Here is a 16,030-nt window from a genome sequence, read left to right as displayed (position 1 = left end):
GGAAAGGGACACGTGACATGACTATAATCAACAAAATTCAGACTGGAAAATGCTATGAAACACATCATTTGTTTTTTAATAGATTTTTAATTTCTTTAGAAATATGAGGTACAGTGGGGGGTGAGGAGATAGAGGAGATGGAGACAAAACCTACAAATTATGACACATTTCAGGGACTTGTAAGTTATGTATTTGGGTCATGATTCAAATCACATATAAAAAACAATTATAGGGCAATTAGAACGTGAACACAGACTGGGTATTTGATACTAACGGATGATTATTTATATTTTTAAGTGTGATAATGACATTGTAGCTATATTTGAATGTCTTTTAAAGGTCTATGCTGAAATTTTACAGACAAAACAACATTACATATGGGATGTGACTCAAAATAATTGGGTAGCGGGAAGAGCAGGTGGGGTTAAAATAGATTTAGATTGAAAACTGTGTAAATTGGGTTATGGGTACTTCAGGGTCATGGCCGTCCTCCTTCTAAGTGTGTTTGAAATTTTTCACGAAAAAATGGTCTTTAGGTGGGTGTGATTCCCGAACATTTGTCCTATGAGGACCAAAGACATTAGAGGAAAACAAAGACTTCTTACCGGTTACAGTCAAAAATGTCAGCGAGATGAGAAGATTGATGCCCCAGTTCATGCTAGAAGTTAAAGCCATGGCTCGTCCTCTGATCCCACCAGGAAAGATCTCGCTGAGCACCAGCCAGGGCACTAGAAGAAAGGGAAGAGTGGGTGGCGGACGGCACACTTAGTGAAAACCCATTGAATCTGAGTGCCGCGCCCTAATCTCTCCCTGCCCTCATCCTGCCGGCATTTGTGGTTGGGAAGCAGGGCCATTTCCTACCTCAGCAGGCCAGGACAGTACAGGGACGTGCTGCCTCCTCACCTCCAGCCAAGGAAGAAAGGACTCACAGAAACATTAGGAGAGCTGGACCATGGTCCCCACAGATAGGGTGAGGGGCATGAAGTGCTGGTATCTGACACAGGCCCAAGAAATGCAAACCGCAGGGCAGAGGCGGGGGCCACCTGCCTGGCAGCAACAAGAAAGCCAGCTCGGGACATCTGCCAAGCACAGGAGCCTCAGTGCCAGAGCCCAGGTGTACCTGCTGTAGGACTGGGCTGTTTCCTTGTCTCTCTCTCCCTGACCTTGGAGGAGTCAGAAATCACAGCTAATGAGTGGGTAGGAAATGGAGCCAGGAGGGCGTGAGGAAGCCGGCTACTCTCCCTTCTCCGACTTGGGCGTCCTGGCCTGAAGCAAGCTGGGTGGAGAGAAGTTCTAAATTAAATAGAGCTACAAGATTTGATTATTTTACCAGACTGGACATTTGCATTACTAGAAGGAGAGTCTTATTGGCACCAAAATTCATCAGAGGACTTTTTATTATCTGAGAGTGACAGGGAACATTATGGGGCTTGGCTGATGGGATCAGACGGGGCAATAAAGGAGCAAATTAACTTGTCTTCTGCTCACAGCCTATCAAACCCAGTTTGCCTAATAAAAAACAGCCAGGAGTTCTTACTGTGGGCTTTTACAAACATTTTTACAACCTCATCTCATTTGATCCTCACAAACCCCAACAAGGTAGGAACTATTACGATACCTCTTTTATTGAAGAGGAAATGGAGGCTTAGAAGAGTTAACTTGCCCAGGTCACAGAGCACGTAAGAGACAAAGGTGGCATTATCCCTAGTAGTCTCTGGAATTCATGCTTTTTTATCACTGTGCTTTCCTGATAGTGGCTCAATAAATATTTATTAATTAATAAATAAATGTGGAGTGTAAGCATCTTTGATTCAGTGGAAAGAAGGCCTTCGGCACTGCCCCAGCTCAGGCTCACTGTTGGCTGATTCACTGTGTTTTAGAAAACTAGCACTGATATATCAACCAACTACATAATTTTATCCCAGAAGAGGGGACGGGAAGAAGAAACGAGAAGCCAGGGAGAGGCCGCTCTGGCCAGCAACCACCTGGGTTGCCTGTGCCAGAATCCAGCAGTCAGTCATGCCTCTAACTTAAAATTTGCCTCTCCTGACAAGATTACACCCTGTAGAAAAAACATCTGCTGGGTGTAAATTTGCTGCTTTAAAGGAAGAAAAAACTAAATTTGATTGCAGAAGACTGGAAAAATCTATTTTTTTCTTATCTTCTCCAAGTGAATCTATACAGGGTTACCTTTCATGCGTGGAAGATAATTATAATAAAAAGTAGTATAATTATTATTATTGTTCTTATTAATGGGGAATTCAAAACTAGGAAACCCCATGTCTGCCACACTCTTACCTCAGCTCTCTTCCCCTGCCCCTATCCATGCTGAAAGAGCTTCACTAGATTCTTGCAGATTATATCCTTGGTGGAATCACTTTACTTTTAATGAGACCAGTTTCGTGCTCAGGTAACCCTGTCTTGAGCTTTGCAAGACTGAAGATCCAGCTCTGAGTAGACTGATATCTGCATAATTCTGGTGAAGCCTTTGTAATGAAGACCTGTCCTTGGACAAATGCAAGATAAAATTATATAAATCTGAATTTTAAGCTAAATAATATATGCCACAGACCAACCTCCTATACCCTTTCCTGGCATGAGTATTCGATGCTGGCCAGGTGAAGCTGAGGGTCCCTACAATCATTTGCTTTAAAAGCCATGAGGAGGAGGTGGGGTAAAGGGCACTCTCGTTTTCTTTTAGTAGAGGAGATAGCTCAGGGTTTCTTGTTCCATCTTCCATCCTCACCTCATCACCTTTCAAACCTCCTTCTTCCCCTCCCCATCTTTCATCATGGTGGCCATGGAATTACTTAGTGAGGTTTGGGGAGAATCATTGCTAGGCTCATCAGAACCATCTTGGCCTCAAATGAAAATGAGTTGATCCTGCTGTGATAGAAAGTGGACCTCGCCAACAAGAAGATGGGACAGTTGCACAAAACACCAGTTGTATGTGCTCAGTCTGAGCTGCCAGGGGCTTGTTTAGAAAAACTCGAGATCCACATTGCAAGCCTGTCCTAGACATTCATTCAATATAACAGCTAAGCCAAGTCCTCCAGTAGTTTCATCAGTCAGCGAGCAGTGAGTTGAATATTGAAAAAGAGACTTCCCTCAGTCTCTGTTCAAAAAGAAACTTGTCAAGCAAGCCCTACACCTGATGCTTCCAAAAATAACTGTATTGTTGCGGAAAGAGTCTACTTCTTTTTTGATTGAATGAAGGAATTAAAGAATTGATGGCTTGGTTTATCTAATATTGACAAACTGGATGTCACAAAAATTGACAAATGTTTTGACAAGGATAGTTCAACCTCCCAATGTGGAGCCTGTCAAGTTAAAAATAAGAATACTGAGCCAGGCACAGTGACTCACACCTGTAATCCCAGCACTTTGGGAGGTTGAGGTGAGAGGATTGCTTGAGCTCAGTAGTTAGAGACCAGCAACATAGCGAAACCTTGTCTCTACTTAAAATAATAAATAAAATAAAATAAAATTAAATTAAAAAGCCAGGCGTGGTGGCACATGCCCATAGTCCCAACCACTTGGGAGGCTGAGGCAGGAGGATCATATGAGCCCAGGAGATCAAGGCTGCCCTGAGCTATGATCATACCATTGCACTCCAGCCTGAGTAGCAGAATGAGACCTTGTCCCTCACCCCAAAAAAGAAAGAATATTATTTAAACAATGATTCCAGATTGTAGAATCACAGGTTTTCAGCTCCAGAGAGAGGGAAATATAAATCTGAAAGTATCATGTGCAGCAAGATAGACTCACTGAAAGGGTCAGAGTCTTTCCATGGCTGACCTAGAAGCAAGACAGTGCCAGAATCTCACCAGCCTTGATGTTCTCTGGAAAGATGCTGTCAATACCTAAAGCAGAAGCAGTGGAGAAACTCAGTTTCAGTTCATAAGCAAGGACTGAAACACTTATTCATTCATAGAGGTATGAATCACTACATGGGGATTTAGTGTGTTTATGTTTATAGTAACAGGTGGGAGTTTTCTTAAAATCACCAATTCCTTTTCCCAATGAGATGGCCCAATTTCTCCCCAAGGAAAATTAAATTATTGCCACAGGGGAGGGCGCCCTTTCACTACCACAGTAAAGAAGTAGTGACTCTCTCTGGGCATCTTCTTTATTCCCTACCCCAATGACATGCCAAAAGGGGATGCACATTGTCCTATTTGCACATCAGGAATCCACAGAGCACTGGTAACAGAGACACAATGAACTCTTACAGTGAGCGCAGTCACTGGAGTTCAGCAAGCACTAAAATGATTCTCCTTGACTCCTATTACTCCACTTTCAATCCCATCATTTCAGGACTGCCTCAGCAATTCATAACCTGATAAATGTCAGGGTCCGCACGAATCTTGAAAGTCTTGTCTATGTTGCAATGATGGAGGAAGTTTTGGATTTGTGGGGGGGCGTCGGAGTGGTGATTGTTTACAAATAGGAAACTCGACCGGGCGTGGTGACTCAAGCCTGTAATCCCAGCACTTTGGGAGGCCGAGACGGGCGGATCACGAGGTCAGGAGATCGAGACCATCCTGGCTAACACGGTGAAACCCCGTCTCTACTAAAAAATACAAAAAACTAGCCGGGCGAGGTGGCAGGCGTCTGTAGTCCCAGCTACTCGGGAGGCTGAGGCAGGAGAATGGCGTGAACCTGGGAGGCGGAGCTTGCAGTGAGCTGAGATCCGGCCACTGCACTCCAGCCTGGGTGACAGAGCAAGACTCTGTCTCAAAAACAAAACAAAACAAAACAAAAAAACAAATAGGAAACTCATATTTCACATGGTATTAAATCATCAGGGCTGCCTATCAGAACTTGCCTGATCCAGATGAAATCCACAGACAGAGTGCTTATGGCTACACAGAATGTCATAAAAAGATCATGAAGGGCAAGTACGTTGAAGTCTCTCTGTGTCCGGTTGAGGACATGGACTTGGATTAATAAGGGTATTCAATGGAAATGGCAGCCCTGCCACTTGTGTGTTTCACCCTCCTACCTATTTGAGGTTCCTGCCCCAGTTAATTCCCACAGAAACTGTCATTTAACCTTCTATGCCTTCAGATTTAAATTCTGCAGCTCTCCAGGCACACTTTCCGTTTGGCTTGAGTCCTTCCTAAACCACCTGGCATGCTAGCCCAGGGTTTGAAAGGCTCACAGAGGTCTTGAAAGTCTTGCCAGAGAACTAACAATTTGGAGGAAGCTCTACACTCAGGCTGCAGAGTTTTCAACAACTTGATTTGCAAAGGAGCCATGCCCTATACTTCGTTGGAGTGAAAAATCCTTGGTTTTTATTGCCTTTGTAAGTGGCACACCTATCTCTCTGACTGCAAAGGAGTAATTAAAATGTGAATTTGGAGGGACTGTGCCCATCCCTTCCAACCAGATGTTTAAATTCTGGCCTCATAAGTTGCCGAAGTGGAGAAATTGGGTTCTTTAAAAATAAGTACACGACTGGGTGTGATGGCTCTCTCCTGTAATCCTGGCACTTTGGGAGGTCGAGGCAAGTGGATTGCTTGAGCCCAGGAGTTTGAGACCAGCCTGAGCAACATGGTGAAACCTCGTCTCTATAAAAAAATACAAAAATTAGCCAGGTGTGGTGATGCATGCCTGTAGTCTCAGCTACCTAGGAGGCAGAGGTAGGAAGATCGAGGCTGCAGTGAGTGATCTTTTAATTTTAAAATCAAATTAAAAATATAATCTTAAATTGAAATTTCTTTTTATTTAAGAGCTTCCAAGAGTTTTTCTGAATTAAGTTATTAACCAGAGATCGAGGCTGCAGTGAGCCGTGATCATGCCACTGCACTCTAGCCCAGGCGTCGGAGTGATACCCTGTCTCGAAAAAAAAAAAAAAATAGGCCAGGGGAGGTGGCTCATGCCTGTAATTCCAGCACTTTGGGAGCCTGAGGTGGGCGGATCACCTAAGCTCAGGAGTTTGAGACCAGCCTGGCCAGCATTGTGAAACCCCATCTCTACTAAAAATACAAAACCTTAGACAAGCGTGGTAGACAAGCCTGTAGTCCCCGCTACTGTGGAATCCCGCTAAGGCAGGGGAATCACTTGAGCCCAGGAGGTGGAAGTTGCAGTGAGCCGAGATCACACCACTGTACTCCAGCCTAGGAGACAGAGCTAGGCTGTCTCCCCAAAAATAAATAAATAATAAATAAATAAATAAACCCCACTATAGGATACCATCCCCAACATTGGCAGTCATGTGGTTGCTTTAATTTCTTTTTCTATTTTGCATTCTCAGTCTCCCTGAGTCATATCCACTCATGGCCTTTTGTAAAAGAAATACTTTTTCAAGAATATTATCTTGGATTACTTAAATTACAAACTAAAAAAGGCAATTAAATAAAGGCTCAATGTTCTCTAATCTTTCTGCCTAAAGATTTCTAGTCAAAACCAACTGAAATGATTTTTCAAAAAAATATACAAAGGGAAATTGGACTAAATGGAGTAACCCTCAATAATGAATGCTAGAGTCAAAAATGGAACTCTTTTGTGAGCAGGCACCAATTGGGGATAAGAGAGAACTATGGCAGTGATCTTCAAACTCTCTTGCTTGAGCGGCCTGGAATTTTAAAAACAATTTTCTTTAATTTATAAGCCAACAGCTAACATTTTTCACCATAAATTTAAATAATAGCAAAGGATGCAATTTGTATTTTATTTAAATTCTAACATTTAACGTAGAATAGTTGTATTACTCTTTTAAATGTTTCCTGTGGAATTCAAATACCATGCCTATTTGATAGCCATTGTCATCCATTTAAAAAATTTTAGGAACAGGCCAGTGCAGTGGCTTACTCCTACAATTCCAGTGCTTTGGGAGGCTGAGGCAGAAGGATCCCTTGAGACCAGGAGTTTGAGACAAACCTGGGCAACATAACTAGACTCTTTCTCTACAAAAAAATTTAAAAACATAGCCAGGAATAGTGGTGCATGCCTGTAGTCCTAGCTACTCAGGGGGCAAAGGCAGGAGGATGGCTTGAACCCAGAAGTTTGAGGATGCAGTGAGCTATGATCAGTCACACCATTACACTCCAGCCTAGGCAACAGAGCAAGACCTTGTCTCTTAGAAAGTAAGTAAGTAAGTAAATAAATAAATAAATAAATAGTATAGGAACAAGGTATTTAATAGAAAGTTTACATTGTTTCTTTTTCACTTGAACTTAGTATTTTACTCTACTGTACTGCATTTTTAATCTGGAAAGTCTTTTATTGATCATCCCATCATACATCTCTCAAAAAAACTATGACCTTACGTTGGGCATAGTGGCTCACGCCTGTAATCCTAGCTACTTGGGAGGCTGAGGCACAAAAATTGCTTGAACCCGGGCGGTGGAGGTTGCAGTGAGCCGAGATTGCATCATTGCATTCCAACCTGGGTGACAAGAGTGAAACTCTGTCTCAAACAATAATATTAATAATAATAATAATAATTTTTTAAAATATGACCTTAAATTGAAATTTTTTTATTTACTCTAAGAGCTTCTAAGAATTTGTCTGAATTAAACTATTAACATAATAATTACTATAAATGGATCAAAATTATAAAAGTATCTTACATATTTTAGAAATGATTATTAAACAGGAAAAATGAAAATGTATTAGAAATACCTCTCAATTAGATGAATGGGGAGTTTTTTTCTTTATTTTGTATCTGGTTGAATGTCACTTATTTCTAGAATAACATGATACAGTTCTACTTTTTAAATGGATGAAAATTATTGTTCTCAAGAATAATTAAAATATGGGGAGTTGAAAAATTTTTGTAATAGGAATGTCACTTAATTCTTTAATAGAAGTTATTTGTAATAATATAGTGCTGATAACTTGATTAGATGATCCTTTATTTTTTGTTGAAAGCAAATTATCAGAAATATCTTGACTTATAAAATGATGATTATCTAAGTTTTAGATTCATTTTTGAATACCTACACCAATATTTCCAGTTGTCTTTTTGATTAGCATTCTCAGGTTTTTACAACTTTGAATATATATCAAAATTATATTTCTGATAGTAACAAGTGTGCTTTCTTTTAAGTGGGAGAACAGTTATAACTGGGGAGATGTGGAAGGAGAAATACCAAAGAACAGATTTTTTTGAACCTGAATCTCTGGAAATTGATTAGCTTTGAATTATCATGGAAGAAGTATGCTTCAGAAAGTAAACTCCCTAGAGCCGTGGTCCCCAACCTTTCTGGCACCAGGGACTGGTTTCATGGAAGACAATTTTTCCACAGACAGGGGGCAGGGGGGATGGTTTCGAGATGATTCAAGTACATGACATTTATCATTAGATTCTCATAAGGAGCATGCAACCCACATCCCTCACACGGGCAGTTCACACTAGGGTTTGCCCTCCTATGAGACCCTAATGCCGCAGCTGGTTTGACAAGAGGTAGAGCTCAGCTTCACTTGCTCACCCACAGCTCACCTCCTGCTGTGCAGCCGGGTCTCCAACAGGCCACAGACCTGATCGGTCCAGTCCATGGTCCAGGAGTTGGGAAACCCCCTGAGCGGTCCAGTCCATGGTCCAGGAGTTGGGAACCCCTACCCTGGGGCATGCATACCCCAGTTTGAAGACCATTGAACTAATAGTTCAAAATGCCAAGCCAAAAGGAAAGGCGCTGGAAGAAATTAGTCTTTTCTAGTTTGAACTATAACTTGAATGTCATGGCTTCGGAGATAATATTTGATGTACATTTTTCATTATTGATACTTTAATTAGGATAGTATTATAGTTTCAAGTGTTGCAAATTATCCTTGAAAAATTCTTAACATTGAGTCATGGAAAACAGTAAAGTAACACATGAATACTTGTGTTTATTAAGATAGTATTAAAACCTTAGCCTGACACTTTAACATCTTTTACAGTCCAATATTTATCATTTTCAAGGTCATAGAACTATAATTAGAGTATTAGACTGAGAGGTAAGTTAAACACCGACGTATTATGTGAGCAGTTGCCCATGGTGACAGGATTGATGGTGTCATTTTGCCATACTTCTAGCTGTGCTTATGCTACAAAAATGTAGTTTTAAACTCTTTGGTTCTATTAGGTACTACTGCTGCATCATCTAACTCCAAAAGGAAAAACAGGATTTAATTATCTAAGTGCACATATTTCTTTTTTTCTTGGTTGTTTGGATGCAAAGTTAGTACAAAACCACATGGATGCCATTTTCCATATAATAATTCACCATTCCAGTCACTCTAAATGACCTTTGACTTAATTAGCTGAGAAAAATGAACAGTGTTTGTGTAAATATTGGTGATAACTGAAACTTAATATTTAAAGGGAAAAATAAGATTTGAAAGATCTTAAAGGTAGATGCACAACGTAAACTCATTATGTGACTATTACTGTATAATGGCTACATTTAATAATAAAACTCTCCTGTTAACACTTTTACACTGTTGGACACATGTGGGTGGTGGGGACCAACACACACACTGGGGCCTGTCGAAGGAGTGTGTGGGGGGAGGGAGAGCATCAGGAAGAATAGCAAATGGATGCTGGGCTTAATACCTAGGTGATGGGATGATCTGTGCAGCAAACCATCATGGCACACATTTACCTATTGCAACAAACCTCCACATTCTGCATGTGTACCCCTGAACTTAAAATAAAAGTTGGAAATAAATATATATTTTAAAAATAAATAATCCTCTCTTGTTCAAAAAATAACAGTGTCTGAAATTGCCTTTTCTCTAAAGATATGTAATTATCCCATAAGAATAGTGGAAGAGCAAGATGAGCAGGAAAAAAGCCTTTGACTGTGGTGGTTCTGCATATTAGGACCTGGAGCCTTGGAGAAAATCTGAAGAATACCAGAATCTTTTTTGAAACACCTGTGCTTCTGCAATGTCAGCCTCTTTGCCTGAAACCCAGTAGGTCTTGAAATGAAGCCACTAAGTAAACTTCCAAATTAGAACCTGCTGCTCCACATCCTTGCAACTGTCATAATCTTTAGCTGTGCAAATATCACATGAACAAATTTTTTTTAAGAGCCAGAGTTATTTGTTTAAATCTAAGTTTAAATTTTATGGCAGATGACTCATGCTTCCAACATTGATACCCACCCTCCAACAGGCTGGTTCCGCTCCATAAAACCAAACAGAACAAAAAGTTAGGCTCTATGGTCTTTGAGTTTTTCAAAATTCTAGTTTGTTGTTTCGAATAGAAAGAAAGACATCTGAGTTTTAGGATGTTTGGGTTGGGAGCCAGTTCTCCATGGGTCTCTCACATTTCTTCATGTCTTGTGGGAAAAGGCACTGACAGCTCTAAGCTGTCTTTCCAAGGCTGTTTGTATAATAGCCTTGTTGTAGGCTGCATAATAAATAGTCTTGGAGATAGAGATAGTGTCACCCTCTGGAACAAACGGCAAGTTTGTTGACTGTCCGCTAAAGATAACATCTCCAAGAAAAAATAACAAAGAATAAAAATAAATAAATAAATAAAATGTCTCCCTCTGGGGAACACATCAGGATGACTTAGTCTCTATTATAAAAAATGTGGGTTTGCTAGGCTGGGGTGTTCCCTCAAAAAAGAAAATATGTGCAGGTGTCATCTGACCCCCTTCACGTTAATCTGTATTGTGGCTTGGAGAACCTGGGCAAGTGTTGATATTCTGGCTATTGCTTTGCTATGGATAATAAACTACCCTTTGTCTCTGACCAAGGACTCTTGTGTTTTTTGTCAACATCATTAAACTGTGACAGACTAACTTGTTAGCTTGCAAGTGGGGTAAAATCTCAGCCCCTTACACTTATTGACAGCTTGATTACTTGTGGCTATGGTATGATTTTTCTACAAAGATCTTTGAGTACTGTTATCAACTTTAGATTGCCCATTCACATCTGAGAGATTTAATGTGATTCTTAAGGCTGAGATGATCCACTGAAATATTTCTATAAACTCTAATGTTTAATTAGGTAAGCAAAAACACTTCCCTCCCAGATTCCAGCTTTAGATTGTCACATATTTCTCTTAGGAGAACCATGAAGGAATTTCCTCCAATCTTTTTGGTAAAGAGTCAAGTTTTAAAACATTCAATTACATGAAACCAAGGTAGGAATAATTATCCTACCTGGGATGGGCTATTCTCAATCTTTTTGTCAGAGGAAGCTGGGTCTCATATTTGGAGAAAAACATGGAAAAACTTAAAATAAATTTTGTCTAATACTGTACATTTTTTAAAATGGTCTTCATTTTAGTGAATCTAAAACATGAAACTTCTTCAGTCACCAAATATTGGAGATGGCCTTGCATCCTCAATTTAGTAGCTTTACTCAGAAATAATTTTTGGCCAAATGTGTGTGAGGTTCCACACAAGCCATATTCACCTCTCATTCCCTGGATATTAGGTCAGAGTCATACCAGAGGAGATCAGGATATCCAGCCCCAGACTAGGGAGCTCTGCCTTAATTATGGAAGCTGAAAGAGTTCTAGTAAGAATTTTTTTATTCATCCAACAAATATTTATTGATCCCCAGTTGTGGGCCGGGTGCCATGTTAGGCCTAGAGAAGCCAATGTGAACAGGGCAGAGTTGATGTTTGCACAGGACATATAGTCTAAATTCTTTGCACCAACTTAGAAGAGTGGACATTCAGGCCAGGTGCGGTGGCTCACGCCTGTAATCCCAGCACTTTGGGAGGCCGAGGTAGGCAGATCATGAAGTCAGGAAACCGAGACCATCCTGGCTAACATGATGAAACCCCGTCTCTACTAAAAATACAAAAAATGAGCTGGGCGTGGTGATGGGCGCCTGTAGTCCCTGCTACTCGGGAGGCTGAGGCAGAAGAATGGTGTGAACCTGGAAGGCAGAGCTTGCAGTGAGCCGAGATCGCACCACTGCACTCCAGCCTGGGCGACACAGCGAGACTCTGTCTCCAAAAAAAAAAAAAAAAAAGAAGAATGGACATTTGTCTGTTTCTCAGCCTGTATCTCACCTTTCCTCTTCTTTTACCAAAGCTTCATGATTTTCTGTAAAACCTGTCTGGTTTCCTAGGAAGCCCTCTGGACTGCAGGTGACCTAGGATTGAACTAGACTTCTCAAAGCCACAATCTGGTCTCTGTGGTCCTGACTCAGCTGGATTTATGTGTAGAGGGAGGGAAAGAAGACCACAACATTGTAAATCAATAAAGGGCTTGAAGCACTTCCTGTGTGTCCCAGAGTGACTTAAGCAAAATGCCTGTTGAAGTCAGTGCTGGCATTATCAGAACTGTTCACCTCATGTCTAGACCACAGCCAGACATTTAATAACATTAATGACTAAGTGTATGAAGTCCATGCCACACACCATGCACTGAACTAGGGGCACATTATACAGATTCCTTCATTTAACTCCACAATTAGGCCATCAAGTGAATACAACTGCCCTGTTTTCCAGATAAGAAAACTGAAAGCTAGAGAGAGCAACAGACTTGCCCTAAGTCCTACACGGTGGTGCCAGATTCAAGGCCAGGCAGTCCAATGGCAAAGTCTGGTCCAAATTCAAACACGATGGCTTTCTTGCAGCTCTCCTCACCCTTCAAGCTCATGTCCTCAAAGCCATCTGACCTGCTATTAGCCCTGCTTCAAGACCCCCTACTCCGAGATTGTCACACTGCTTTCTTCATCAAACCTTGGTCCAAATGTTACCACCTCAGAAACGCCTTCTGTCACTATCATATTGGAAATAACCCTCCTCCAAGCATGCCCTTTCACTTACCCTCTTGTATTTTTCTTTATCACTCTTACCTCCACCTAAATTTTAACACTTCTGTCTCCTGAAACTGTATCATAGGTGTGTTCATTTTTTTTTTCTTTTTGCCTGTCCCCATCACTAGCTCGTGAAGATAAGATAAGGATCTCCAGCACCTGGTACTGTGCCTGCCATGTCGTGGGTGGGCAAGACACATGTGCTGGATGTGTGAGTGAATCAATGAATCCCTACCACTTCTCTCTCTATCTTTTCTTTTTGCTCACTCTAAGATGTTTTCTTGCTGGAATTTCTGCCCATTTGAGTCCTCAGAGTTGGTAGAAGAGATCAGGGGAGATTATTTGGTGTCATCTGTCACTTGAATATGTGAATACAAAAGTAGCTGAAGGATGACAGTCACGGCTTTATTACCTAACTTCATATGTGACCTTGGGAAGAATGCCTTCCATCTGCTCACCGTGAAAAATTATTCATCATGAGATGAAAGAAGAGATCAATTAATTAATTTATGGGCATATGAATTTTTGGATAAAAAGCCCTAATAATTATCATTAAAAAAAGTCACACATATTTTTCTGAGTTACAGTGGCTATTTTAAGGAGGGCTTGGTTTCTACACAAGTATCACCTCACATGAACTCATGAAATAATAACATTATGCCTTGGGTTTTGGCTCATCTTGACTTTACTTGTGAAGCATGAATACAAAAATCTTCGTATTGTTTTGTGTCTTCACAATGTCAAGAATTTGTGATTCTATGTTGTGAAAGAACCATGTCAGAAAAATTCTGTTATTAGAGGGAACTAAAGTGATTATCAAGAGCACCCCAGAAACAGTGGAGAGTTGAGGTAAGATTTTGAACATATTTGAAGTGAAAGATAAGATATGGACAACAGAGTGCTTAATAAGTATGTATCCTGATTTTATTTGATGTAAGAGTTTTAATGTTAGTTACAGAAAAATGGAAGGCAGGGGCTCTTAGCCTCTCTGGGGCCATGAACCTCTTCGGTAGGCTGGTGAAGCCTATGGACCTCTTCTCAGAATAATATTTTAAATGCATTCTAAAATTACATAAGATGTTGGGTGCAATGGCTATATAATCCCAGCACTTTGGGAGGCCAAGGCAAGTGGATCACTTGAGGTCAGGTGTTCAAGACTGGCCTGGCCGATATGGTAAAACCCCATCTCTACTAAAATTACAAAAACTAACCAAGCATGGTGGTGGTGCACAACTGTAATCCCAGCTACTTGGGAGGCTGAGGCAGGAGAATCACTTGAACTCGGGAGGCGGAGGTTGCAGTGAGCCGAGATCGAGCCACCGGACTCCAGCCTGGACAACAGAGTGATTCCATCTCAAAAAAAAAAAGTACATAGGATTACATGAGTACTCCCTCCTGAATTCTAAATTCTGGGGCAACCCCATTATTTTGCAGTTAGGGGAACAGGGGACCAGAAAGTAAAATGATGTAGGACATCCGCTTTAACCTAAGAATAGAAACACTTTCCTGGCAGAAGAAAATCATGCTGTGATCTAACACAATTAAGGAATGTTGTTCCAAGCCAGTCCATATTTAAGAAGGTCTAATAAGGATGGTTTAATCTTGCTTTCAATATTACTTTAGAACAGCAAGTACTTTTCCCTTCATACCTCTATTGACACAAAGGATTTGTTTGTATTACAAGCAATAAACTCTCTAAATACCTGAGCACTAATCGCATCAGGTTAATAAGTTTGGTAATGCATTCATGATCTGGTATGAAAAGCTTGTTCCTAATAAAAATCTTCTTTAAGCTCCAACTAGTTTATATAGTTTATACCAATGCCCTAGAATACAATTGGGGGTTGAAATGAAATTACTATGGTATATTTTCTTTAGAAAAGAAAAAGAAACTAAAATGTGAATATGGACATAAAGGATTGACTCTTGGCAAGAAAAAAAATGGAGAATTATTTGGGTCTCTTTTAAAAACACGAGGGGAATTCATAGCCTCAGGATAAGAATGTGAAATGACTGTTCTCTTTAGAAGGTGTGATTTGGATTCCTGCCTCTGAGAGCATGACTCCAAGCCTCACATGTGATTACCCAGGCCAGTCCTTGCACCTGCAATTGTAAATTGGACAGTCCATGAGATGTAAGAAGTATTTCCTGTTCCTAGATCCAAACTTCCTTCAACCTTGAGATTCTCCATCTTGCTGGCATTGCTTTTGGTCTAAGTAGTTCTCTGAAGCTCCTCTTCTCCATGTTGTAGCAAAAAGCAGAGGATCCAAAAAGCATCCACAACAACTGTTAGATATTGTGTCCAAAATTCTCGAATAACTATTTATGCCTTAACAAAGAAATGCCTAAATATATCCCACCAATTGTTTCTTAACACTACTAAATCTCCTGCATCTTTTCTTACAGCCAAAATCAGAAAGAGATTTTTTTAAAATCATGTCCAAGTGATGGATTGTTCTGCAAAAAGCCTCGTGATGGTATCTGGCAGGAACCGAAGTTTTTTTGGCATCCTAGTATTTCTAGCTTACTTAGTTCCTAGCCTGCCCACTAGCCAGATCTTTATACAAGTAAAGAAGCCCAGTTTGAGATCTTTCCTATGTCTGCATCGTATTTTTAAGTCCTTTTCCTCATTCTCTCTTAAAAACACAAAGGTAAATAAACCAGCATGATTTTTAAACAGACTCATGCAGTGCTCACTTACAGGGACAGAAAGAAAATATGTGAGATGTTTCTTCCTTCAAAATGCTTACAGTCCGTAACTACATTCTGGTTAATAAACCAAAATAAACATACAGAAGTAATACACTATTGCTAAGAACTAAGATGTGTTCTCACGTTGTAACTTACATTATATCATACTCTCATACTTTATAGCGTCTAAAGCACTCTCGCATACATTAGATCATCTGATGTGCACCTGTACTCTAGGAGATAGGACAGATATTACTATGCCCATTTCATAGATTAGAAATAGCTCAGAGAAGAAAAATCACATAAAGGTCCCACCACCAGTAAGTAGAAGAGCTGGGATTAGAACAGAGGTTTTCTGATTTTAAATTTACACCCTTTGTAGCCCAGAACCGAATTACTCTAGAAACACACTAGTAGTAGTTCATATAAATGAAGACCTCTAAAAAATGGAGTGGATTCAAAGAGGAGATAAAGCTTCCATTAAACTTCAAAAAGAGGAAGGATCTGGATAGAGGAGAGGGGGAAGGAAGAGGCCGCAACAAGTGCTTTGTGTGTATTGACTTGGGTGTGGAGCAGTGGGGAATAAACCCACACTGACAAAGTATTGCCTCATTGCACA

At 40.5% G+C, this 16,030-nt stretch overlaps 1 protein-coding gene across 1 annotated transcript in view; it reads right to left on the bottom strand.

The window, feature by feature from the left end:
• Positions 1-16,030, bottom strand: part of SLC2A12 (solute carrier family 2 (facilitated glucose transporter), member 12) — a 65,239-nt gene that overhangs the window by 17,931 nt on the left and 31,278 nt on the right. The window contains exon 3 of the mRNA XM_011991469.1: positions 606-728. Coding sequence (XP_011846859.1) covers positions 606-728 — 123 coding nt within the window. The remainder of the gene's footprint in view (positions 1-605; positions 729-16,030) is intronic.

Source organism: Mandrillus leucophaeus, unplaced genomic scaffold (assembly GCF_000951045.1).
Source record: "Mandrillus leucophaeus isolate KB7577 unplaced genomic scaffold, Mleu.le_1.0 Scaffold396, whole genome shotgun sequence".
Classification (NCBI taxonomy): domain Eukaryota; kingdom Metazoa; phylum Chordata; class Mammalia; order Primates; family Cercopithecidae; genus Mandrillus; species Mandrillus leucophaeus.
This window is presented reverse-complemented; position numbering and strand designations above follow the sequence as displayed.